Raw genomic sequence first — 26,029 nt, 5'->3', positions numbered from 1 at the left:
TAAAGAAGCTGGCCTCAGTAACGAACTAACTTTCACATGGCAGTTTAGTTGGCAGCCCAAAAGGATTCCACAAATTAGGCATTCCATATTTTAGCTCAGTAGCACTAAAATAAAGCTCCTCATTTTTAGCCATTTTTCAAAAATTAAAACCAACAATTTAACAGCTGAACATACATGTAGAGAACTAGTAAAATACAAAACGTACATGCTTGAGGAAGGGGAAAACAGACTAAAGAAATTGAGAAAAAAAATTGCAACAATTGTTATACATTCACATTTGAGATAATGGAATCCGTGGAGGAGGCATTTGATTCACAAGAAATTGCTAGGTATGCTGAATTTGAGATAGCTTCATGAGCTTCATCAAGGTCCCGAGGTGGAGATGTTAAGGAGGGCTTGGGTGGCATTTGCAGAAGTTCTACATTGCCCTCTAGCATTTCTATGACTTTGCTCATTGAAGGACGATCGATAGGCTTCATTTGTATGCACCATAATGCAACTATAATCAGTTTCTTCACTATATCCTTTTCGTCCTCTGTTTCAATCCCCAAATCCAATTCTTCTTCATGGTCCAAACGATCATATATCCATGTTGGGAAGTAAATTTGGCTTGTATGATCGACAAATGGGTTGACATTTTTCCTTCTTCCAGCAATTTCCATCAATAACATTCCAAAGCTATAAACATCAGATTTATATGAAACTCCTCCAAATTTTCTGTAAAATAGTTCAGGAGCCATGTAACCTATTGTTCCTCGTGCAGCAGTTATGGATACAATACTATCATCGGTTGGGTAGAGTTTTGCAAGCCCAAAATCTGAAACTTTTGGAGTAAAGTTCTCATCAAGAAGAATGTTGTGGGGCTTGATATCAAAATGTAAAATCCGCATATCACAACCTCGATGTAGATATTCAATTCCACGAGCAATTCCTATGGCAATGTCATACAACTTGTCCCAGCTTAGAGTGTTGCTTTTAGAATCTTCAGCAAATATATACTTATCCAGAGATCCATTTGGCATGAATTCATATAGAAGAGCCCTCTTTGATCCCGCTGCACAGAATCCAATTAGTCGCACAACATTAATGTGATGAATCCTTCCAATAGTCGCAACTTCATTGATGAAGTCTTGCCCATTCCCTTTAGTCTTGCTCAACATCTTTACGGCAACCGGATGGCCGTTGAGAAGCACTCCTTTGTAAACAGAGCCGAAGCCTCCTTGGCCTAATTTTTCTTTGAAACATCTGGTCATTATCCAAATTTCCCAATATGAATACCTCATTGGCGTGTGATTTCTGTAGTTAGTTAAGAACTCTTCAATTCTGTCATCCATTGACACATGTTTCCTGTGTAATTTGTAGATAACAAAGGCTGAGAGGCACAATATCCCAATTGATGTCCTTCCTATCATGATGTACCCTGCAGCAAAGCATGACATATCATTAGACGACATCCTTGTTTGCTGATAAAAGCGCTAGGGTTATGTATCATCATAACTTCAGATGGTCTTACCAATTATCTTCATCACTTGGACAAAAAAAACTGTAAAAAACAACAAAACCAACAATTTTAGGGACAGTTTTTAATGGACCCTAAAAGTGACAAGGAAAACATGGAGAAAGGATTTCTAAAGCTCTTACCAAGTATCGATTGAAATACATCTGCAAGGAGCTTTAAGAAACCTGTATGATATTATAAATAGTCAAGCATAAGAAAGCCTGGATATAAGGATATAGAATTAATTAATATTCAGAAATTTTGAATTTTCTAGTAGTGCTAGTGCCACTGCTACTTACAGTGAGAAGACTGGAATGGTGGGGAACATTCTTTATACTCGACAAAAGGATCATTCCAAAGAAAGTATAAACCGTACAGCAAAGCCTTGTGAATTTCTGGATATGTGTGGTTCATCAGTATTGTCTCTGCTGACATAGGAGAATTACGTACAACTGTGCAGTTTGGGCGGAGTGCAGAGACTGGCATCCCAACAAGGACATATGAAAATGGGTGTGAGGAGCTTCCATTGATGCAAGGAGAGGTAGATATGTAAGCTGTGTCATTCTTGACTGCTGACGAACAACCCACAAATGTGATGACTTTCACAGCTGTTTCCAAACTGTAGACTGAATAACCAAGGTAAGCAGAGGAGGAGTCCGAAAAGCGAGGCAGAGAAGAGCAATTCCCTCTCTGTAAACCAGGGTCGACAATTCTGATAAGATTCTTGTGGTACAGAATTTCATCCACGAAGTATTTTCTTGTATAATTTGGATATGACAGCAGATTCAAGACAGTTTGATTGTTTTCACAATTGAGTTGGAATTCAGGGAATTTAGTACAGTTGTTGTTGGGATCAGTTTTCAAGTGAAAGGGATACTGGATGTTGATAACATCACCACAAGAGAGAGAAGAGTTGCACACTTCTCTCTGGTGCTGGGCGGCGACATGGGCTGACTGAAAGTTGATGAAGCAGAAAAAGAAAACGAGAGCAGTAAAAGAAGAAACAAAGGGTGTCCAAGTCATGTTGAACCGAATTGAGATTTGAGAGAACTCGCCAAAGGGAAAATCCTTTTTCCCTTCTTTTGTATACCAACTATTGGGCTACAAATTGCCTTCTTGCTTTGGCTCCTCTGTTCTCTGGAGTGATATTAACTAACCATTGCCATGGAAGAGTAGTTTGGTGGCATGTGTGTGAATCAATGGTGAGGTTCGAGGAAATCAGATATTTAATTAAGGACTCTGACTGATAACGAATTTGGTTATGACATCTTCGATGGCCTTTATCTAAAATTCTAAACCATTAATGTCTTTTCCAAAACAAGGGCCGCTTGGCCTCTGGGAATTGGAACTTGGAAGGCAATTCAAAGTAGTGAAAGCTGATAAGTTACTCACAAATAGTCCGAAGTCAATGTCAGGCCTCTAGTTCTTGGAAAGTGTCCGCTCGCTTAGTCCAACTTCTCCTCCATATGTTTTGGGGGCAATTACTATCACTACGCTAGACTTAGCCTATATTTATTAAAACTATCTTACCTTAAACTTCTTTTCTAAAACTACCTTATTTTTTAAGTTTTACATTTTCTTCTACCCTCATGTTTTTAAATATCCAGATTGCCCTTCCTTTTCACCTAGTAACCTACTAATCTATTTAACTTACTATTCATCTTCTACTTTTTACTATTTTTGTCATTAAAATAGTAAAAAATGAAAGCATCCACCCGCTTCTTCTCTCTCCCGTTTTTTACTCTAGTCGGTTTTTTTTTCTTCAATTTTTTTATTTAATTAATTTTTTATTCAACATTTCATCTTTATCGTTCTTCTTCGAACAGATCATGGTTCTAAGTATTGGTATCGTATCACCCGTATCGGGCGATACGTATTGATTTTGCTAGTCACTGATACCGTATCGGTAGCACAGTACTAAAAAGGGGTAAAATGGTAAAAAAAAAAACTCATTTTAAAGGAGATTCAGGGGTAATTTTGCTTGATACAATTGATCCAGGTTGATACCGTATCGATTTTGCAGGTTACCGATACCCGTTCCGATATCGGACACTCAAACCATGGAACAGATGGACTCTCTTCAAAACATCCCACTTCTTCTCTCTTTTCCTCTTTTTATTCAATTTACTTTTTTACTATTTTTATGAGAGTCGATCTGTTCCATGGTTTTAGTGCATGGTATCGGAACGGGTATCGGTAACCTACAAAATCAATACGATACCGATACGGTATCGACCTAGATCGGCTATATCGGGCAAAATTACCCTTGAATTTCCTTTAAAAAAATGAGTTCTCTGACCATTTTACCCCTTGTCAGTACCGTACTACCGATATGGTATCAGCATGGTATCGATATCGGTGACTAACAAAACCGGTACATCGTCTGATACGGACGACACGATACCGATACTTAGAACCATGATCTGTTTGAAGAACAATGAGGATGTAATGTTGAATAAAAAATTAATTAAATATAACAATTGAAGAAAAAACAAAAAAAAATTGAATGGAATAAAAAACGGGAGAGAAGAAGTGGGTGGGTGCTTCATTTTTTACTATTTTAAGGATAAAAATAATAAAAAGTAGAAGATGAATGGTAGGTTAAATAGATTAGCAAGTTACTAGGTGAAAAGGAAGGGTAATCTGGGTATTTAAAAACATGAGGGCAGAAGGAAAAGTTTAAAAGCAGGGTAGTTTCAGAAAAGAAATTTAAGGTAGGATAGTTTTAGTAAATATAGGCTAAGTGTAGGGTACTGATAGTAATTGTCCGAACATTTTTCCCAAAAAAAAAGGGGTAAAGTACACGTACCCCCTTATAATGCACCCAATATTCCTCGTACCCCCTTAAAGTTTTGAAAAGTCCACATACCACCTCTATTTTATCCCCCTAATTCCAGATAAATCCAAACTGTTAAGTTTAGCCGTTAAGTGCTAAAAATTTGACCATTTTATCCTTTTTTCTGTGTTTATAAATTTGAAAAGACCTAATTGCTCTGACCTATTTGTTCATAATATGAAAAGACCTTTTTGCCCTAATCTAATTTGATATGATCTTTTCATCTCCACTATTTGTTCTTAAGAACCTAATCCAACCTAATTATTAAAATATCCTTGCTAGGATATAATTACCAAAATACCTTCATCGTCCCCAAATCTCATCGTCCCCAAAATCCATCTTCCATTTCTGAAACTTCTCTGAAAATCCAGCACAGACTGGTTTTTTGTAAATTCACACGGAACCCTTCCAACTTCCATAACCGTTTTTACGACAAGATCCACCTAGCTTGGCGAACGATGGGGAAATCTCGACTCTCGACGCGTTCGGGCGGTTTCGTTCTTGGGAAGAGAAGAGTAAGCGAGAAAAAGAGAAACAGAGAGAGACATGAACATCTGAAATCATCTTCCAAATCTGAGGTTTTATTCTCTAGAGTTGGAATTTTGTTCCGACTTCATCTTCACTTCATGTCCTTTACATTTTGAGAATCGTTAATGATAATTTCAGAAACAGCACTAGTTGTCTTGAGGCGGAGAAAAACGGCATCCATCGGGGGAACGAATCCCCCCCCTCTTTCCTGAGCGTTTCTGATTTCTTTCATCATTTCCAGGTACAATAAAATGGTTTCTTCGGATCCATATTCCTTTTATTGTGTTTGGATTATTGGATTTGCTTCCTCTCCCAAATGACGGGATTAATTTGGTATATAACTCTTTGGTTTTTTAATAAGTATATTTTTAAAATTCATCTGTTAGGCTTATGGTATCAATTTGTGATGGGTTTTTAAGTTCTTCTGGTTTGTAAAGAGAAAAGTTGCTTTTTGTTTTTGATGAATCTGATGCAGCGACAGCGATGAGGACAATGGTGATCGCATTACTGATCGCTCTATTGACGGTGAGAGTCGTGGATGTAAGCGATTCAAACATAGTATTTGATCCCTGCTCTGATGCAAAGGTTCAGAAATTCGACGGTTTTGGCTTCGGGCTTGCATTTTCCACTAAAGAGTCATTCTTCCAAAACCAGATATGAAAACAAAAACTTGGTTTGGGTTTGACCGTTTGGGATTTGAGAACAAAAACCAGTCTGTGTTGGATTTTGAGAGAAGTTTCAGAATGGAAGATGGATTTTGGGGAAGATGAGGGTATTTTGGCAATTATGCCCTAGCAAGGACATTTTAATAATTAGGTTGGATTAGGTTCTTAAGAACAAATAGTGAGGGTAAAAGGGTCTTATCAATTAGGTTAGGGCAAAAAGGTCTTTTCATATTATGAACAAATAGGTCAGGACAATTAGGTCTTTTTCAAATTTATAAACATAGAAGAAAGGGTAAAATGGTCAAGTTTTTAGCACTTAACGGTTTGGACTTATTTGAAATTAGGGGGTAAAGTAGGGGTGATACGTGGACTTTTCAGAACCTTAGGGGGATACGAGGAATATTGGGTGCATTATAAAGGGGTACGTGTACTGTACTAAAAAAAAAAAAGGAGTGAAGAACTTAATTTGAAAGAGTACTTGTTCATTGTGAAGGGTGTTTTGAGGAAGTTTGTCATGGTTCATTTTCAAGAACTTAGTCTAGACTGGATCGGATCGGCAGATTTGTATTGGTATCGATGGAGACTAATATCGATTTCTGACCAATTCTGTATCGGTGGATCATTATGAATAAAAGTAATAATGTAAAAAAAATTGAATTTTTTTTTAAGAAAACAAGGGTAAACTTGTTCGATATAGACCGATCCGGATCATTATCGGTCGAGACTGATACCACCGATTATTAAAACCCTGGTATGTACACAACTTTCTTGAGCTGCACATCTTAACATATTCAGCTCTCCTCCAGCTCCCGCCACGGCTGGAGGAGAACCAGGTCCCATCCTAACTCTGGAGCCAGTGAGGACCAAATGGGTAGTCTTTTGAGTTTTCCCCATCCAACTCTCCCTTCTTATTCTTTCCTCTCCTTTGTGTTTTTTATTTTTTTTTTTTTGGTTTTATTTTTTAATTCTATTTTTATCATATCATATGGTTAAAAGTGAATTGAATTGATGGAGAAATAACAATCTCCATCTCGAATAATTTAAAAACCTACTAAACCAAAAAGGGTATGATGGAGAGAAAAGATTGGTTGAACTAAAGAAGATACATATTTTTTTTTTGAAAGTGTCATCACACAAATCACACACCAATCCCAAAAGGTTAACTGACTTTTAGGACCGTGGAATGGCGGATATACACAACACACACCACACTGACACATCCGATGTGGGACTAAACCCACACACTCCTTTTTTTTTTTTTTGATGAAAGTGTAATCACATAAACCACACACTAAGATACATTTCATATGTTCTATCGCTTTTTTAATATTTTAGTAGAAGTGTACCATGCACTAGTGATGCACTTTATGTAATGTGTGATTCTCAAAAAATGTGTTGGTATTAAATGAATTTAAAATAAAAGAAGCGTCTATTTTTTTGGGGTAGAAAATAAAAAAAGCGTCAAAATACGTCTTTTTGTGTTTTCCTTTTTTATCTCCCACAAATGTTGAATCCAAAATCTTTCCAATATCTTTACCAAAAAAAAAAACTTTCCAATATTGCTTTTTATAAACTAAATGAGCAGGAAATCTTTAGTCTCCCACTGAATTTGGAAGAGAGTGAAGTAAAATTTATATTTTATAATGGGAACTATAAGGATTGGTTTTATGAAGGAAAGGCTCACTCTGCTCTCTTATTTTGAGTGATTTAAAGATTATTTTTACATGAATCATGACGAGGCAAGGCCTTAATATGTGTAGTTTCTTTCTTTAATAGCAGTCGGACAGTTCCACAAAATTCTTTACCAACATCAAGAAAAGGCATGCATTTGTTTATTAAATATCATGGCACGGACCTTTATATCCTATGGTATCTTGTTTGGTATAGTTCCTATAATTCTCTAACAAAGGAGATGAAATGACCATTTCACCCCCAAACCGAATACTCTACGTGGGTGGGGTCCACCCCCCTCTTGTTAGAGGAATGTAGGAACCGTACCAGGTAGGGAATCGTAGATGATAAAAATTCTGCAAAACACATTGAAAGTCGAGATTTGTTAGAAGCACTACCGACATTTTATGAACTCTGTCCAATGTGAAATGGGGTTTTACCGAAGTCAGGGACTAACTTTGTATGCCGTCCAAAACCCATGCAAAACCTGTTTACCTCATGGGTCAAAACCCAAGTGTGAAGGATATTTTAGCGAGTGGTTCTCTCTTTCTCTCTCTATGACGAGCACCTTTTGGAAGAGAGAATCTTGGTCATCACTTGGGACCCATTAAAATTTTTGGTAAGATCACTTATCAAGATGAGGTCAAAATCATTCCTTGCAAAATTTCCAAGATGGACTATTTGAAGAAGTAGACAACACTAGTCGATCGGAGAGACAAAAGCAAGAAGGTTCTTTCAAGTTTCCGTATGGCGTGTTGAGGCCGCACACTCGAGATGAAGAGTTGAAGTCAAGATCATGCCTTCAAATTTTTGTATAGATGGACTGTGATGTGTATAATATAAGGATGGGGGATTGTGGTTGCCAGGTCGCGTGGCCCTTGCACTAGCAAGGGGGGCAATGGGAACAAGGGTGGGGGAATCAACAAGGGTGAGTTTTTTCGTGTTACACAAGGAACAGGGCCATCATTTCTGCCCCTGTACATGTTTGGGCGCAGGCACCATGCAACCTAACAGGGATATTTTTTCCCCAATTTGGATCCTCTACTGCCGAGTTGCTTAGCAGGATCGTGCTGCCTAAACACAGCAAGGTGTGCAATGACCGCCTTACCTCATGCCCAAGTGCCTTGTCCAAGTGGGGGTAAGACGATCATTGCACGCTTCATCATGTCTGGATAGCACGAACCTGCCGGGCAGCTCGACAGTAGAGGATCTGAATCCATTTTTCCCATAATACTATTAATAACACCCCAATAGGAGAGACCTTGACTTTTACTTTAAGACCACACCAATGCATTGTAAAATCCAATGATGGAAGGGTGAATAACAAATGCTTATGCTAGCTTGAGGATTCACACCAGAGCATGGAGAGTATATGAATTGAATTGGAATCTAAAAACTTGACATATGGTCAATCTTGGTCATTCCCTATATAACTAACAGGTAGAATTGCCACATCATATTTCGACATGGTAAACTATGAGTACGTACAATTCATAGATTTCATGGTGGACAAACCCTAAAATTAGTTGTATTTTATTAGTTTTGTCCTAATTTTTTTTGAGAAAAAGTTTTCAATGCTGTCAATGTATCGTGGACCCTCTTCCATCGTTCTTTTATTATTTTCTATCTTCTTCCTAAACCATGTGGGTCTCATGCATGGTTCGTAATCTCGTTATCGATGTATCGGATCGGTTTCCAACCTGATCCAACACTATAAACCATGGTCTCATGTGAATGATATTGTGGCACCATTGGTGTGGTGTGGAAGATTTCCCCCAAGCTAACAGCGTGGGGAATCGTCTCCTTTTTTTTTTTTTTTTTTCTTACTTTTGGTAGAAGTGTCCCATGCGCTAGCAATGCACTTCGCATAATGTGCATTTCCTTAAAAATGTGAAATTAAGTTTAGGAAAAAATCTCTTCCCTCGAGTTTATTTGGGCTTTTCTATCTTTGTAGTCTTTAGACTTTGGAGAAAGTAATGTCATGACTTGGCGGAAATTTTTAAATAATTAGAACCGTAGAATTGAAACAGTTTATTGTTGGGAGTTTGGGTCACACAATCAGGTAGTATTCTTTTCACCTTAAAAATTTTTTAAAATCAAAATCGAAATCAGACCAATAAAAAATTGGTCAATCGTACCTGTTTTTTGGTTTTGGTTCGATTGTACTTTTCAGATTAGCCTCCAAATTGACACCTTGCATCAAGTGATGCAAGAAATTCCTGGATTCCAAATCTTTTTAGGATTCCTTCCTACTTCGTAGATGCTATTAGAAAAGCGGTAAGAGATAAAGGTTCTTTTGAATTCATTTTGTATGGCGGTCGGACTCTCACCGTCACAATCACTGTCTCCATCACACTCATAGAGATGTATATGGTTGCTTTCCTTCTTGACCAGAGAAAATGCACTGTTGAGTGATGAATATATTTGGTTTCCACGAACGTTCGTTCTTTCTCAAAAAACCCTAGGAAGGGTTTGTGATCATCCACTACGGGTGGAGGAAAATTTTATCCTTTTTAATAATAGTTGCTATTTTATTATCAAACGGTGAAGTGAGAAGTTGTATATAACCAAACAACAACAAAAAAAAAAAAAAGTGAGTTGTATATAACAAAAAAAAAATGAAGTAAGAAATTGTAACTTTTCTTTTATTGTCTTTTATCCTATTTTTAAAAGTTATTTAATTCAAGGTTAAAAAGGAATTTTCAAACTCACCAAAAAAAAAAAAGAGTTTTTGTAATGATAGAATGAAAAGTTGCATATTTTTTCAAGTATACATATGAAATGACAGAATTTAATCATATTGAAAAAAAAATTATAATTTTGTTTTCAGTAATCTTGATTAGAACAAGATTTTTCCTTTACTAATAGAGAATCTTAATCATAACTAGAGACCTAGTTAAGATGGTGGTGGTAAGTTACCCTATCAAGTTCAGGTCAAAGTCATGCCTTGCTATTTTTCCAAGCTTGGATGGACTATTCCAAGAAGTAGACAAAACTAGAGTCTAGAGGGAAGAGACAAAAGACCTTAAAGTGCTTCTAATTTCCACAAGGCGCGTTCAGGTCGCACTCTTAAGATGAAGACTTGAGAAGTCATGCATGCCTTCACATTTTTGTACAAATGGATTGTGATGTTTATGATATAACCAATAACACGCCAATGGCAGAGACCTTGACCTTTACTTAAAACTTTCATTCTCTCCTCCTCAAACCTTCAAGATAAATACGTATTTACAAAATATCGTCTTAATTCATCCTATTTCATTTGATCCGGGATGTGATATGGTTTCAAAGGATGAACCGGATATAGACAATTCTGTAAGATTTTATTCTAGAACAAAAATCCTATTATTTATTTATTTATTTCATCTATATTCCATAACTAGAATAGGAGGAAATATACATTACTCCATGGTTTGATCTGGGTGGTCAAGAACCAACCCAGATCAACCGGCTTCCCAAAGCATATGGGAATATGGAATGCGTGTCTAGTTCTCATGAATTTTTCTCTTCTCAGGTTCTCTGCCCGGTCAGGTTTGTAGGTTCCTCTCATAGGGAGGGCGAAAATGATGACCTCACCCCACCTGGGCAGTATGTTCGGGTAGGGGGTGAGGTCGTCATTTCTGGCCCCCTATGAGAGGAACCTACGAACCTGATTGGGCAGCGAACCTGAGAGGAGTTAGATTTAGTTGTCATTGGAAAGGAATCAAAAGAATATTCCTTCTGTTTCTCGCCTGTCGAGAGAAATTTGTGTGAGACTAACATAGTGCACTAAACTATTTGAGGCAACGTAATCAATTATGTTAGGCCTCCAATTGTAAAATCCAACCATGGGAGGATGGATAACAAATGCTTACACTAGCATGATGGTTCACACCAAAGCATGGAGAGTATATGAATTGAATTTGAGTCTAAAACATGACATATGGTCAATCTTGACCATTCCTTAGATAACTAACAGCTAGAATTGCAACATCATATTTCCACATGTTAAACTATATGTACAATTCATAGATTTCATGGTGGACAAGCCATCAGGGAATTAGTTGCAAATTTTTGCTGCATTATTCTATTTTATGTCATAAGTTTACACGACTGTGTATGAAACCTTTCCACTAATTTTTTTATGGGAAAAAGTTTTTGATGCAGTCAATGTATCGTACACCCTCTTTCATTGGTCTTTTATTATTTTCTATCTTTCCCTAGACCATGTGGGTCTCATGCATGGTTTGTAATCTTGGTATCGATATATCGGATCCATTTCCGATCGGATCCGAGATTACGAACCATGGTCTCATATTAATGATAATGTCACCACCATTGGTATGGTGTGGAAGATTTTCCCCAAGCTGACGGCGTTGGGAACCCTCTCTTTTTTTTTTTTTGTTACTAATGGTAGAAGTGTTCCATCCATGCGCTAGCAATGCACTCCACATAATGCGGGTTTCCTTAAAAATTTGAAATTAAGTTTAAGAAAAGGTCTCTAAACCACAAACATACCCTACGCCCCTCACAGGGATTTTAAATTTTTATATTCTGTTACAAAAGTAACTCAATGTGAGGGTATCGTAGGTTATGCTGGTGGTTCAGAGAACCCTTCCCCTTAAGAGTTTATTTGTGCTTTTCTATCTTCGTAGTCTTTGAACTTTGGAGAAAGTAATGCGATGACTTGGATGAAATTTTAATAATTTTTAATAATTGGAACTGTAGAACTGAAACAGTTTATTGTTGGGAGTGAGTTTGGGTTTCTGAATACAATTGATAGCAAAATTGCAATCCCACTTTCCAAAGAAACAAACACAAATCCCACCCAATAACTGAAACACTAAGAAAAGCATTTGTGCATGCTTTTCCTAATTGATCATTTTAAGTTATACTTGAATCTGAAGTTTACCATACTCTAACTACTATTATCTTTGCTACTCTTCAGTGATGACTGCTAGAGTTGGGCCTTGTGATCCCTCCAAGATTGTTGCCTCAGCCTCAGCCCCAGCCTCTGCCTCTCCTGGAGCTATTGAAACAAAAGGATTAGGTGGCATTTCCAAGTTATCAATTTCTCCTTCCAACATCCGAATCACAGTTTTCATTGAAGGGCGACCTGATGGGTACCACTGTATGCACCAAGTTGCTACAATGGTCAATCTTCTTGCAATTTTAGCATCTTCATCTGCAACCATCCTCAAACCCAGCTCTTCCCCTTGATGTAGGCGATTATAAATCCATTCAGGAAAGTATACTTGGCTGAAGTGCTCCACTGAGACATCTATATTTCTCCTTCCTCCCACCATTTCAAGCAACAACATCCCAAAACTGTAAACATCTGATTTAGAGGAAACATTGGCAAAGTTCCAGGAGAAGACTTCTGGGGCAATATAACCCATTGTTCCCCTAGCAGCTGTCATTGATACATTGCTTTGACCTTTGGCACATAACTTTGCCAGCCCAAAATCAGAAATTTTGGGATTAAATTTTTTGTCTAGTAGAATATTGTGAGGTTTGATATCAAAATGAAGGATACGCTGGTCACAACCTTGATGAAGGTATTCAATTCCTCTCGCTATACCTATTGCAATGTCCTGAAGCTTCTCCCAATGTCGAAGAATGTTGTTAGCAGTATCTTCTGATGAGAATATGAATTTTGCCAGTGATTCATTGGGCATGAATTCATAGATCAAGGCTCTCTTGTATCCGTCTGCACAGTACCCAAGAAGACGAACCACATTGACATGGTGAATCCTACCGATGGTGCCCACTTCGTTGATAAAATCATCTCCATCATGGGCTGCTGGTTCTTTGAGGATCTTTACAGCAACAAAAATTCCATTTGAGAGCTCCCCTTTGAACACACTGCCATAGCCTCCTTGTCCTAATTTACATTTAAATTGTTTAGTCATCTTCTTAACCTCAGAATAAGAGTATCTGGTGGGCTTGAGAGAATTGTAATTCTCCAAGAATTTCTCTATCTTGAGTTGATCTTCTCTTGCTCTCACGTTCGCCAATTTTCGTGACTTGTGTACCTTAATGGAGACAATTGTTGCTGCTAGGAGAACTAACAAGAATATGCTTACTCCTGCACATAGACAAACAATGCTAAATTCACTGAACACAGAGACTTTCTATATCACTCACGCATTACATGAAATGTTTATGTCTGTATGCAACTACACAAGAGGCCGGTAGAGAGATTCACCTATGGAAACAGCTTTTTCCAGTTCACCTGCACAAAAAAAAGAAAACTTGATAATCAGCATCATTTGGCTTCGAGAGGATTATAAACCACAAAACCCACGATGATGATCATAATAATAACAAAAGAACAAGAAGTCATGAATTGACCTTTGGAATTTGACGGTGTGAAGTAAAGGTCGGGGTAGAAAGGTGGAGGAGCTTCGTTCACATAGAAACATCCCAGCTCCTGAGTGGTTTTGTTCTTGAATCTGCATCTCTCTCCTACCTTGCTGCAGTTACACCCGGGAACTTCCCATTTCAAACTCAAATCCATATCTACCTGTTGGAGATAATCGGCACAAAATTGGCTGGCATAATAGTCCAAGTCAGGATACCCATGACCACCAGTGCATACATACCTAATGATGTCCGTGGGATAGCCATACCAGGAATAACTGTCATGATAACCAGGGTATCCATAGGGACAGTCAGATTGTACAATTGGAGCTGCAACAGTTTGCCTCATGACGTTGCAAGACTCCGGCAACGATTCCAGGTCAGAAGAGGATTCCATGAAGCCAACTGTATGTGATCCATTGCTTAAACAGGGCACTTGGTGAATATCGGCGGTGATGTCAGCTGAGCAGGTAAAGAACGTGTAATTCTTGGTGTTACAGACGTAATGGAATGGAGAAGAAGAAGAAGATGATGATGATGATGAGCCATTATTAGTAGCAGCATCAAACCCAAGGATGAGTTCTGCAATGCAATATTTCCTGACGGATATGCTCTGTGATGAATAGAAGATGTCATCAACAAGCAACTCCCCAACAGTTGGGAGTTGTAGGATGGTGTCTCCACCTCTGCAAGTCAGCTCAAACCCAGTTTTATTGTATCCGCAGTGCTCAGGCTGTAGGTCCTTTATTCGAAATGGGAATTCGATGCTAGGTCCATACTCAGAACACTGTGAAGGCTTGCAGTCATCATTCTCTTGCCCTACAGATAGTTGCAGAAGATAAACAGACCAAAGGAAGAGGAAGAAAAGGAAGCGGATGACCATCATCATCAATTCTTTCATCTCTACTTGCATTTTCTTTGAACCTGATCGATGAGGAACAAATTACAGCTCTTTGTGACCCAGAGAATTGAGGTTTGAATCTTATCACAAGTAGAATGAAATGCTTCCATATAAAGAATTTAAGAGATAGTATGTGGGTTTTGCTAATTCCTCTGTATAATCTAAAGGAAGCTTCGTCTGTGTCTTTTTGAAACACCCATATGATAAGGCAGGCAGGCAGTTGTGAAGTCATTTCTAAACTTTGAAGCAGTCAGGTTTGAAGTAATGACTAATGAGGGCATTCTCTGAAGGAGAAAACCTTAGTCATATCTTGGAACCTATTAAAGATAGTGGTAAGGTCACAGTCATGCCTTAGCAATTTTTCCAAGCTTCGAAGTATAGTTGAAGGTGCTTAAATGTTAGAAGTGGGAACCATGAAACCGTGTCTGACTCGCAATGTGACTCAAAACATACGCATCAGGGTCAAATTTTATAGTGAACAGTTTCAAATATCTTCTACAAAATATGGATTTTTGCTGTATCTTCCTTCTAGAGTTGGCACCTTCTTAGTCCTCTAATTAGAAAAACCATCTTGTGGGAAAGTTTTTCAACACGCTTTATAAATTTAGTCTACTGACACTAGGTTGTTTTGATTTATCCAAAAAAAAAAGAAAAAAACACTAGGCTGTTTTTTGAGTCTTCTAAGCCCTTTCCAGTTTCCATAACTATCAGAATGAACACTTGGAAGTCAAGGTCAGACCTTCAATTTTTTGTACAGATGGATTGCGATGTTTGTAATACAATTAATAACAACCCAATGGGAGCTAGAGACCTTTAGTCCTTTACTTTTAAAACTTTCCTTATAAGAACTAATTAGCCCCAGTACCCTTCCCCCACCCAAAGAAAAACAGAAAAAAGAAATTACCTCACAAAGGCATTGAAAGGAGCTTGTTGCATTACAAAAATCAAAATAAATACAAAAGAAAATAGAAGAGTTATTGCATCCTATCTCTCTTGTATCATGTTTTCATCATTTATTCCTCTTTCATGTGGAAAGTTTCAGCCCATTAGTCTCTTACAACACAAAAGAAAATATATTTTTTTGTCAAGCATTATTATTTAAGTTTAAGAACATTCAAGGCTTTAATTTGTAGAGAAAAATGGATCACAAAGATAGACCAAGGCATTTGTTGATATTAAAAAGGTTTCCAAAGAATTCTTGCATCAGTTGGACCGGCAAAAGTCCATTTGATCAGGTCAAAAATATTAATTTTTTCAACTCAACTTCTAACGGCCATAACTTTTTGCTAGGATGGAGTTACACGAGCCATAAGACCTTTTCTGAAAGGGCAGCCAATGCTCTACATCTTCTTGAAGTGATGTATCAGAGCCTCCGAAGTTTTGTGCGTGATTTCAAGATATTAGTTTATTATTTTATTTTTTCTACGATATTTTGTTTCCTATTTTATTTAGGTTTCCTTTTACTTTGTAATGCGACCTCCTTATGTCGTTTTGAAAGAAATAAAATCATCTTGAAGTTTATAACCTAATTGCTTTCTTTGCTCTTCTTCCTCATAAGAATTACGGTTTTAGTTACCTTGAGGATTCAAGGGTCATGAGTGCTAGAACAATATCGAGGCCCCATACTTCCTACTGCTATCACTTATATTGGGAAAGAAACTGCACATTTGGCCAATTTAAAGGTTCCATGATAATTTAGATCGGCTGATCTGCCACAACCCCTCCACATGGCTGAAAACACCCCTCTTTGCAAGCTTTTGAGACATAAAGAAGCTGGCCTCAGTAACTAATTAACTTTCACATGGCAGTTTAGTTGGCAGCCCAAAAGGATTCCACAAATTAGGCATTCCATATTTTAGCTCAGAAGCACTAAAATATAGCTACTCATTTTTAGCCATTTTTCAAAAATTAAAACCAACAATTTAACAGCTGAACATACATGTAGAGAACTAGTAAAATACAAAACGTACATGCTTGAGGAAGGGGAAAACAGATTAAAGAAATTGAGAAAAAAAATTGCAACAATTGTTATACATTCACATTTGAGATAATGGAATCCGTGGAGGAGGCATTTGATTCACAAGAAATTGCTAGATATGCTGAATTTGAGATAGCTTCATGAGCTTCATCAAGGTCCCGAGGTGGAGATGTTAAGGAGGGCTTGGGTGGCATTTGCAGAAGTTCTACACTGCCCTCTAGCATTTCTATGACTTTGCTCATTGAAGGACGATCGATTGGCTTCATTTGTATGCACCATAATGCAACTATAATCAGTTTCTTCACTATATCCTTTTCGTCCTCTGTTTCAGTCCCCAAATCCAATTCTTCTTCATGGTCCAAACGATCATATATCCATGTTGGGAAGTAAATTTGGCTTGTATGATCGACAAATGGGTTGACATTTTTCCTTCTTCCAGCAATTTCCATCAATAACATTCCAAAGCTATAAACATCAGATTTATATGAAACTCCTCCAAATTTTCTGTAAAATAGTTCAGGAGCCATGTAACCTATTGTTCCTCGTGCAGCAGTTACAGATACAATACTATCATCGGTTGGGTAGAGTTTTGCAAGCCCAAAATCTGAAACTTTTGGAGTAAAGTTCTCATCAAGAAGAATGTTGTGGGGCTTGATATCAAAACGTAAAATCCGCATATCACAACCTCGATGTAGATAATCAATTCCACGAGCAATTCCTATGGCAATGTCATACAACTTGTCCCAGCTTAGAGTGTTGCTTTTAGAATCTTGAGCAAATATATACTTATCCAGAGATCCATTTGGCATGAATTCATATAGAAGAGCCCTCTTTGATCCCGCTGCACAGAATCCAATTAGTTGCACAACATTAATGTGATGAATCCTTCCAATTGTCGCAACTTCATTGATGAAGTCTTGCCCATTCCCTTTAGTCTTGCTCAACATCTTTACGGCAACCGGATGGCCGTTGAGAAGCACTCCTTTGTATACAGAGCCAAAGCCTCCTTGGCCTAATATTTCTTTGAAACATCTGGTCAACATCCAAATTTCCCAATATGAATACCTCATTGGCGTGTGATTCCTGTAGTTAGTTAAGAACTCCTCAATTCTGTCATCCATTGACAGATGTTTTCTGTGTAATTTGTAGATAACAAAGGCTGAGAGGCACAATATCCCAAATGATGTCCTTCCTATCATGATGTACCCTGCAGCAAAGCATGACAAATCATTAGACGACATCCTTGTTTGCTGTTAAAAGCGCTAGGGATATCATCATAACTTCAGATGGTCTTACCAATTATCTTCATCACTTGGACAAAAACAACTGTAAAAAACAACAAAACCAACAATTTTAGGGACAATTTTTAATGAACCCTAAAAGTGACAAGGAAAACATGGAGAAAGGAGTTCTCACAAAGTATCTGAGGGAATACGTCTGCAAGGAGTTTTAAGAAACCTGTATGATATAAATAGTCAAGCATAAGAAAGCCTGAAATACTTCAATTTTGGGGTTTATTCAGCTACTGAATATATTAAAACTTTGAATTCTAGTAGTGCCGCTGCTACTCACAGTGAGAAGACTGGAATGGTCGGGGACATTCTTTGACATAAGGATCTTCCCAATGAACGTATAAACCGTACAGCAAAGCCTTGTGAATTTCTGGATATGTGTGGTTCATCAGTATTGTCTCTGCTGACATAGGAGAATTACGTACAACTTCGCAGTTTGGGAGGAGTGCAGAGACTGGCATCCCAACAAGGACATATGAAAATGGGTGTGAGGAGCTTCCACTTCCATTGATGCAAGGAGAGGTAGATATGTAAGCTGTGTGATTCTTGACTGGTGACGAACAACCCACGAATGTGATGACTTTCACATCTGTTTCCAAATAGTAGACTGAATAATCAAGGTGATCAGATAAGTTAGAATAGCGAGGCATAGAAGAGCAATTCCCTCTCTGTAAACCAGGGTCGACAATTCTTATAAGATTCTTGTGGTACAGAATTTCATCCACGAAGTATTTTCTTGTGTAATCTGGATATGGCATATAATAATAATAATCATATCCATTGCCAGTCCAGAATTGCAGATTCAAGAAAGTTTGATTGTTTTCGCAATTGAGTTGGAATTTAGGGAATTTAGTACAGTTGTTGTTGGGATCAGTTTTCAAGTGAAAAGGGTACTGGATGTTGAGAACATCACCGCAAGAGGGAGAAGAGTTGCACACTTCTCTCTGGGGCTGGGCGGCGACATGGGCTGACTGAAAGTTAGTGAAGCAGAAGAAGAAGAAAACGGGAGCAGTAAAAGAAGAAACAAAGGGTGCCCAAGTCATGTTGAACCGAGGAAAGTGCGTTCTTGCTTTGGCTCCTCTGTTCTCTGGACTCTGAAGTGATATTAACCAAAAACTAAAAAGGGAAAACAAACCATTGCCAAGGAAGAGTAGTTTGGTATGTGTGTGAATCAATGGTGAGGTTCGAGGAAATCAGATATTTAATTAAGGACTTTGATCAATGGTGAGGTTCGAGGAAATCAGATATTTGATTAAGGACTTTGACTGATAACGAATTTGGTTATAACATCTTCCATGGCCATTAATGTCTTTCCCAAAACAAGGGCCCTTTGGCCTCTGGGTATTGGAAACTGGAAGGCAATTCAAAACAGTGAAAGCTGATAAGTTACTGACAACTAAGTCAAGGTCAGGCCTCTGGTTGTTGAAACTGTTGGCACTTTTATTTTTAATAGTTCTTTACTGGTATGATCAGCTATTGTGTGTTAACCTCTTGTTTTGCTGGGCTGGATACAAGCTCCCTTCAATGACATTGTGTGTTAACCTCTTGTTTTGCTGGGCTGGATACTCCAGCTCCGGCCACCGCTGGAGGAGACCCGAATTGCCCACAAGATGATTTTTCCAATTAGATGACTAAGAAGAAATTTGAACTGTTCACTATGTGACCCTGATATGTATGTTTTGAATCACATTGCAAGTCCGAGATGGCATTGATAGAAGGACATTTCACATAAAAGCACCTTCAAGGCTATTTCGAATGGTCCATCCAAGCTTGAAAATTTTGCAAGGTAGGACTGTGATCTTACCACTATCTTTAATAGGTTCCAAGATATGGTTATGATTCTCTATTTCAGAGAATGCCCTCATTAGTCATCACAAAGATTTCCGACTTCAAACCTGGCTGCTTCAAAGTTTAGAATTGACTTCACAACTGATTGGGGACATTCATTTTCTCTCTTTCTACTCACTTAATTTTGACTACTTTTGACTTTTACTTTTAGAGTCAGAAAGAAATGCAATTTGCTCCTCAGGTTTCAAAGAAAATGCAAGTAGAGATGAGATAATTGATGATGATGATGATGATCCGCTTACTCTTCCTTTTCCTTTTCCTTTGGTCTCTTCATCTTCTCCAACAATCTGGCCAAAACCAAAACCAAAATTTGGATTAACGGCTTGATTTTGGTTTGGTCCATTATCAGTCTGAAAACTTATTCAACCCGATTGAAACCGGAACGAATCAACCGATTCACACCCCTTGGTGGTAAGGACCATGACTTGTAGAGTTGTAGTCACTTGACTTCCATAGACTACCCCTTCCTCGAGTTCCAATCCTCTACCCATGTGGGGTGCTACCCCACATGGTGAGAACCCTATCAAGATCAGTTCAAAGTCATGCCTTGCTATTTTTCCAAGCTTAGATGAACTGTTCGAAGAAGTAGACAAAACTAGAGTCTAGAGGGAAGAGACAAAAGACCTGAAAGTGCTTTCTAATTTCCACAAGGAGCGTTCAGGTCGCACTCTTAAGATGAAGACTTGAGTTAAGGTCATGCAGGCCTTCACATTTTTGTACAAATGGAGTATACGATATAACCATTTTTTTTTTTTGGTAAAGTTAATCATATAACAAATAACACGCCAATGGGAGAGACCTTGACCTTCACTTAAAACTTTCTCTCCTCTCCAAACCTGCAAGATAATTACGTATTTACAAAATATCGTCTTAATTCATCCTATGTCATTCGATCCAGGTTATGATATGGTTTCGAAGGATGAACCAGATATAGACAATTCTATAAGATTTTATTCTTGAATAAAAATCTTTTTTTTTTAATTTATTTATTTTATCTATATTCCATAACTAGAATAGGACGGAATATACATTACTCCATGGTTTGATCCGGATGGTCAAGAACCAACCCAGATCAACCGGCTTCCCAAAGCATATGGGAATATGGAATATGTGTCTAGTTCTCATTGGAAAGGAATCAGAGGAATATTCCTTCTGTTTCCCGCATGTCCAGAGACTCAACTATTTGAGGCAATGCAATCAATTATCTTAAGCCTCCGATTGTAAAATCCAACTATGGAAGGATGGATAACAAATGCTTACACTAGCAAGATGGTTCACACCAAAGCATGGAGAGTATATGAATTGAATTTGAGTCTAAAACTTGACATATGGTCAATCTTGGCCATTCCCTACATAACTAACAGCTAGAATTGCAACATCATATTTCCACATGTTAAACTATACGTACAATTCATAGATTTCATGGTGGACAAGCCATCAGGGAATTAGTTGCAAATTTTTGCTGTATTATTCTATTTTATTTCATAAGTTTTGTCGTAATTTTTTTATGGGAAAAAGTTTTTGATGCAGTCAATGTATTGTGCACCCTCTTTCATTGGTCTTTTATTATTTTCTATCTTTCCCTAAACCATGTGGGTCTCATGCATGGTTTGTAATCTTGTTATCGATATATCGGATTGGTTTCTTGTCTGATCTATTATGTATGTCTCGAATTCTTGGACCCGTTTCGAAGAATGACCCATTCCGACATTTTTTGTGGCGACCCGAATGTAACTTTTTCTGAGATTTGTGATGGTAGCGGAAGCCCATCACTGATTTCATTGGGGGTGCGGGGGCGAAGCCCCATGGTACGGTTCAACCCGACCCGATGGATCGACCCGAATCCGATGGAGGAGTATTTATGTTCCTTACCCGCTTTATTGTAAAGAGTGAGTAAGATTTGGGGTTTTTCGTTCTAGGGTTTCTGAGAGAGAGCAGCAGCACCATTTGGGTGTTCTTGAGAGTTCCATTGTAATCTTTTCTCCGATTTGCATAGTGAATCATTTTCGTCTTCGCCTGTGGATGTAGCACACCATACTGGTGTGTGAACCACGTTATATCTCTGTGTTCTCTTGCTCTGTTCTTATTTCTTTTCGCGCTTTTGGTTGGTGTTTGTTCTAACATGATCCGAGATTACGAACCATGGTCTCATATGAATGATATTGTCATCACCATTGGTATGATGTGGAAGATTTCCCCCAAGCTGATGGCATGGGGAACCCTCTCCTTTTTTTTCTTTTTTTTTTAACTTTTGGTGGAAGTGTGGAACACTTCCATGCGCTAGCAATGCACTCCACATAATGCGGGTTTCCTTAAAAATGTGAAATTAAGTTTAGGAAAAGGTCTCTAAACCCAAACATACCCTACGCCCCTCACAGGGATTTTTTATTTTTATATTCTGTTACAAAAGTAAACTCAATGTGAGGGTATCGTAGGTTATGCTGGTGGTTCAGAGAACCCTTCCCCTTGAGTTTATTTGAGCTTTTCTATCTTTGTAGTCTTTGAACTTTGGAGAAAGTAATGCAATGACTTGGATGAAATTTTGAAATTTTTTAATAATTGGAACTGTAGAACTGAAACAGTTTATTGATGGGAGTGAGTTTGGGTTTCTGTATATACTTGATAGCAAAATTGCAATCCCACATTCCAAAGAAACAAACACAAATCCCACCCATTAACTAAAACACTAAGAAAAGCATTTGTGCGAACTCTTACTACTACTATCTTTGCTACTCTTCAGTGATGACTGCTAGAGTTGGGCCTTGTGATCCCTCCAAGATTGCTGCCTCAGCCTCTGCCCCAGCCTCTGCCTCTCCTGGAGCTGTTGAAACAAAAGGGTTAGGTGGCATTTCCAAATTATCAATTTCTCCTTCCAGCATCCGAATCACAGCATTCATTGAAGGGCGACCTGATGGGTACCACTGTATGCACCAAGTTGCAACAATAGTCAATCTCCTTGCAATTTCAGCATCTTCATCTGCAACCATCCTCAAACCTAGCTCTTCCCCTTGATGTAAGCGATTATAAATCCATTCAGGGAAGTATACTTTTTTTTTTTTTTTTTTTTTTGATAGGTAACGGGAAGTATACTTGGCTGGAGTGCTCCACTGAGACATCTATATTTTTCCTTCCTCCCACCATTTCAAGCAACAGCATCCCAAAACTGTAAACATCTGATTTAGAGGAAACATTGGCAAAGTTCCAGGAGAAGACTTCTGGTGCAATATAACCCATTGTTCCCCTAGCAGCTGTCATTGATACATTGCTTTGACCTTTGGCACATAACTTTGCCAGCCCAAAATCAGAAATTTTGGGATTAAAATTTTTGTCCAGTAGAATATTGTGAGGCTTCATATCAAAATGGAGGATACGCTGGTCACAACCTTGATGAAGGTATTCAATTCCTCTCGCTATACCTATTGCAATGTCCTGAATCTTCTCCCAATGTCGAAGAGGGTTGTTAGCAGCATCTTCTGATGAGAATATGAATTTTGCTAGTGATTCATTGGGCATGAATTCATAGATCAAGGCTCTCTTGTATCCATCTGCACAGTACCCAAGAAGACGAACCACATTGACATGGTGAATCCTACCGATGGTGCCCACTTCGTTGATAAAATCATCTCCATCATTGGCTGCTGGTTCTTTGAGGATCTTTACAGCAACAAGAATTCCATTTGAGAGCTCCCCTTTGAACACACTGCCATAGCCTCCTTGTCCTAATTTGCATTTAAATTGTTTAGTCGTCTTCTTAACCTCAGAATAAGAGTATCTGGTGGTCTTGAGAGAATTGTAATTCTCCAAGAATTTCTCTATCTCGAGTTGATCTTCTCTTGCACTCACGTTCGCCAATTTTCATGACTTGGGTAACTTAATGGAGACAATTGTTGCTGCTATGAGAACTAACAAGAATATGCTTACTCCTGCACATAGACAAACAATTCTAAGTTCACTGAACACACAGACTTTCTATATCACTCACGCATTACATGAAATGTGTATGGCTGTATGCAACTACACAAGAGGCCGGTAGAGAGATTCACCTATGGAAACAGCTTTTTCCAGTTCACCTGCACAAAAAAGAGAACTTGATAATTAGCATCATTTGGCTTCGAGAGGATTGAAAACAACAAAATCACTCAGTAAAATAACAACATAGATGATGACAATGATGATCATAATGATAACAAAAGAACAAGAAGTCATGAATTCACCTTTGGAATTTGACGGTGTGAAGTCAAAACCATAGCCATAATAACCTGGGTAGTAAGGTGAAGGAACATCTTTCACAGAAGGAACTTCTTTCACATAGAAACATCCCAGCTCCTGAGTGGTTTTATTCTTGAATCTGCATCTCTCTCCTACCTTGCTGCAGTTACACCCCGGCACTTCCCATTTCAAACTCAAATCTACATCTTCCTGTCGGAGTTAATAGGGATCAAATTGGCTGGCATAATTGGTGAAGTTAGGATCCCTATAATCACCAATGCATACATTATTTCTGTCATAGCCAGAGTATCCATAGGCATAATAGTCATATGGTTCAATTGGAGCTACAACAGTTGGCATCATGACGTTGCAACACTCCGGCACCGATGAAAGGTCAAAAGATGATTCCATGAGGCCAACTGTATGTGACCCATTGCTTAAACAGGGCACTTGGTTAATACCGGAGGTGATGTCAGCTGAGCAGGTAAAAACGTGTAATTCTTGGTGTTACAGAAGTAATGGAATGGAGAAGAAGATGTGGATGATGATGATGATGAGCCATTATTAGTAGCAGCATCAAACCCAAGGATGAGTTCTGCAATGCAATATTTCCTGACGTGCATGCTCTGTGATGAATTGAGGATGTCATCAACAAGCGACTCCCCAACAGTTGGGAGTTGTAGGATGGTGTGTCCATCTTTGCAAGTCAGGTCAAACCCAGTTTTGTTGTATCCACAATGCTCAGGCTGTTTATTCTTTAATCGGAATGAAAATTCGATACTGGGTCCATTACTCGAACAATGTGAAGGCTTGCAGTCATCATTCTCTTGCCCTACAGATAGCTGCAGAAGATAAGCAGACCAAAGGAAGAGGAGGAAAAGGAAGCGGATGACCATCATCATCAATTCTTTGAACTTGATGAGGAACAAATTACAGCTCTTTGTGACCCAAAGAATTGAGGTTTGAATCTTATCACAAGTAGAATGAAATGCTTTCCATATGAAGAATTTAAGAGATAGTATGTGGGTTTTGCAAATTCCTCTTCTAAAGGAAGCTTCGTCTGTGTCTTTTTGAAACACCCATATGATAAGGCAGGCAGTTGTGAAGTCATTTCTAAACTTTGAAGCAGTCAGGTTTGAAGTAATGACTAATGAGGGCATTCTCTGAAAGAGAAAACCATAGTCATATCTTGGAACCTATTAAAGATAGTGGTAAGGTCACAGTCATGCCTTAGCAATTTTTCCAAGCTTCGAAGTATCCTTGAAGGTGCTTAAATGTTAGAAGTGGGAACCATGAAACCGTGTCTGACTTGCAATGCGACTCAAAACATACGCATCAGGGTCAAATTTTATAGTGAACAGTTTCAAATATCTTCTACATAATATGGATTTTTGCTGTATCTTCCTTCTAGAGTTGGCACCTTCTTAGTCCTCTAATTAGAAAACCCATCTTGTGGGACTGTTTTTCAACACGCTTTATAAATTTAGTCTACTGACACTAGGTTGTTTTGATTTACCCAATAAAATAAAATAAAAACACTAGGCTGTTTTTTGAGTCTTCTAAGCCCTTTCCAGTTTCCATAACAATCAGAATGAACACTTGACGTCAAGGTCAGACCTTCAATTTTTTGTACAGATGGATTGTGGTGTTTGTAATACAATTAATAACAACCCAATGGGAGCTAGAGAACTTTACTTTTAAAACTTCCCTTATAAGATCTTATTAGCCCCACCCTTCCCCCACCCAAAGAAAAACAGAAAAAAGAAGTTAACCTCACAATGGCATTGAAAGGAGCTTGTTGCATTACAAAAATCAAAATAAATACTGAAATTCTTGCAGTAAAACAAGGAAATGCAGCAATATCGAAAATAGAAGAGTTATTGCATCCTATCTCTCTTGTATCATGTTTTCATCATTTATTCATTCCTCTTTCATGTGGAAGGTTTCAGCCCATTAGTATTTCCTACAGCTCAAAAGAAAATATTATTTTTTTGTCAAGCATTATTATTTAAGTTTAAGAACATTCAAAGCTTTAATTCGTAGAGAAAAAATGGATCATAAAGATATACCAAGGCATTTATTGATATTAACAAAGGTTTCCAAAGAATTCCTGCATCAGTTGGACCGGCAAAAGTCCATTCGATCAGGTCAAAAATATTAATTTTTTCAACTCAACTTCTGACGGCCATAACTTTTCGATAGGATGGAGTTACAGGAGCCATAAGACCTTTTCTGAAAGGGCAGCCAATGCTCTACATCTT

General features: G+C 38.1%; 2 protein-coding genes across 2 annotated transcripts; both read right to left on the bottom strand.

Moving 5' to 3' along the window:
• Nucleotides 1–263: 263 nt before the first annotated feature.
• LOC122668168 (LEAF RUST 10 DISEASE-RESISTANCE LOCUS RECEPTOR-LIKE PROTEIN KINASE-like 2.4) lies at nt 264–13,258 on the bottom strand. Its single transcript, XM_043864764.1, has 5 exons — nt 12,116–13,258; nt 11,952–12,012; nt 1,798–2,452; nt 1,661–1,683; nt 264–1,463 (listed from the first exon to the last, which is right to left on the bottom strand). Exons 1-5 carry the CDS (start codon nt 13,087–13,089, stop codon nt 264–266), a joined length of 2,913 nt encoding a protein of 970 aa, XP_043720699.1. The 5' UTR covers nt 13,090–13,258.
• A 3,175-nt stretch (nt 13,259–16,433) lies between these two features.
• On the bottom strand, nt 16,434–23,414 carry LOC122668167 (LEAF RUST 10 DISEASE-RESISTANCE LOCUS RECEPTOR-LIKE PROTEIN KINASE-like 2.1; the record flags this gene model as incomplete). Its single annotated transcript, XM_043864762.1, has 7 exons — nt 16,434–17,626; nt 17,716–17,745; nt 17,836–17,918; nt 18,063–18,456; nt 18,762–18,805; nt 22,293–22,606; nt 22,650–23,414. Coding segments are annotated over 7 exons (2,787 nt in total), but the record flags the coding sequence as incomplete, so codon positions are not given.
• Between the last annotated feature and the right edge of the window lie 2,615 nt (nt 23,415–26,029).

This window comes from Telopea speciosissima, chromosome 7, assembly GCF_018873765.1.
Source record: "Telopea speciosissima isolate NSW1024214 ecotype Mountain lineage chromosome 7, Tspe_v1, whole genome shotgun sequence".
Taxonomy (NCBI): Eukaryota; Viridiplantae; Streptophyta; class Magnoliopsida; order Proteales; family Proteaceae; genus Telopea; species Telopea speciosissima.
The sequence above is the reverse complement of the archived record's forward strand: the minus strand, read 5'-3'. Positions and strand labels throughout refer to the sequence as shown.

Bases quoted from the DNA above. Each gene is read 5' to 3' on its own strand.
- LOC122668168 (XM_043864764.1), bottom strand. From the start codon at position 13,089: ATGACTAAACAATTTAAATGTAAATTAGGACAAGGAGGCTATGGCAGT. The intron at 12,013-12,115 runs GCAAAGATAATA...TTAGTGTTTCAG, and splicing joins GCAGTCATCACTGAAGAGTA to TTATTGGGTGGGATTTGTGT. The intron at 1,684-1,797 runs GTAAGTAGCAGT...AATATCATACAG, and splicing joins ACCATTCCAGTCTTCTCACT to GTTTCTTAAAGCTCCTTGCA.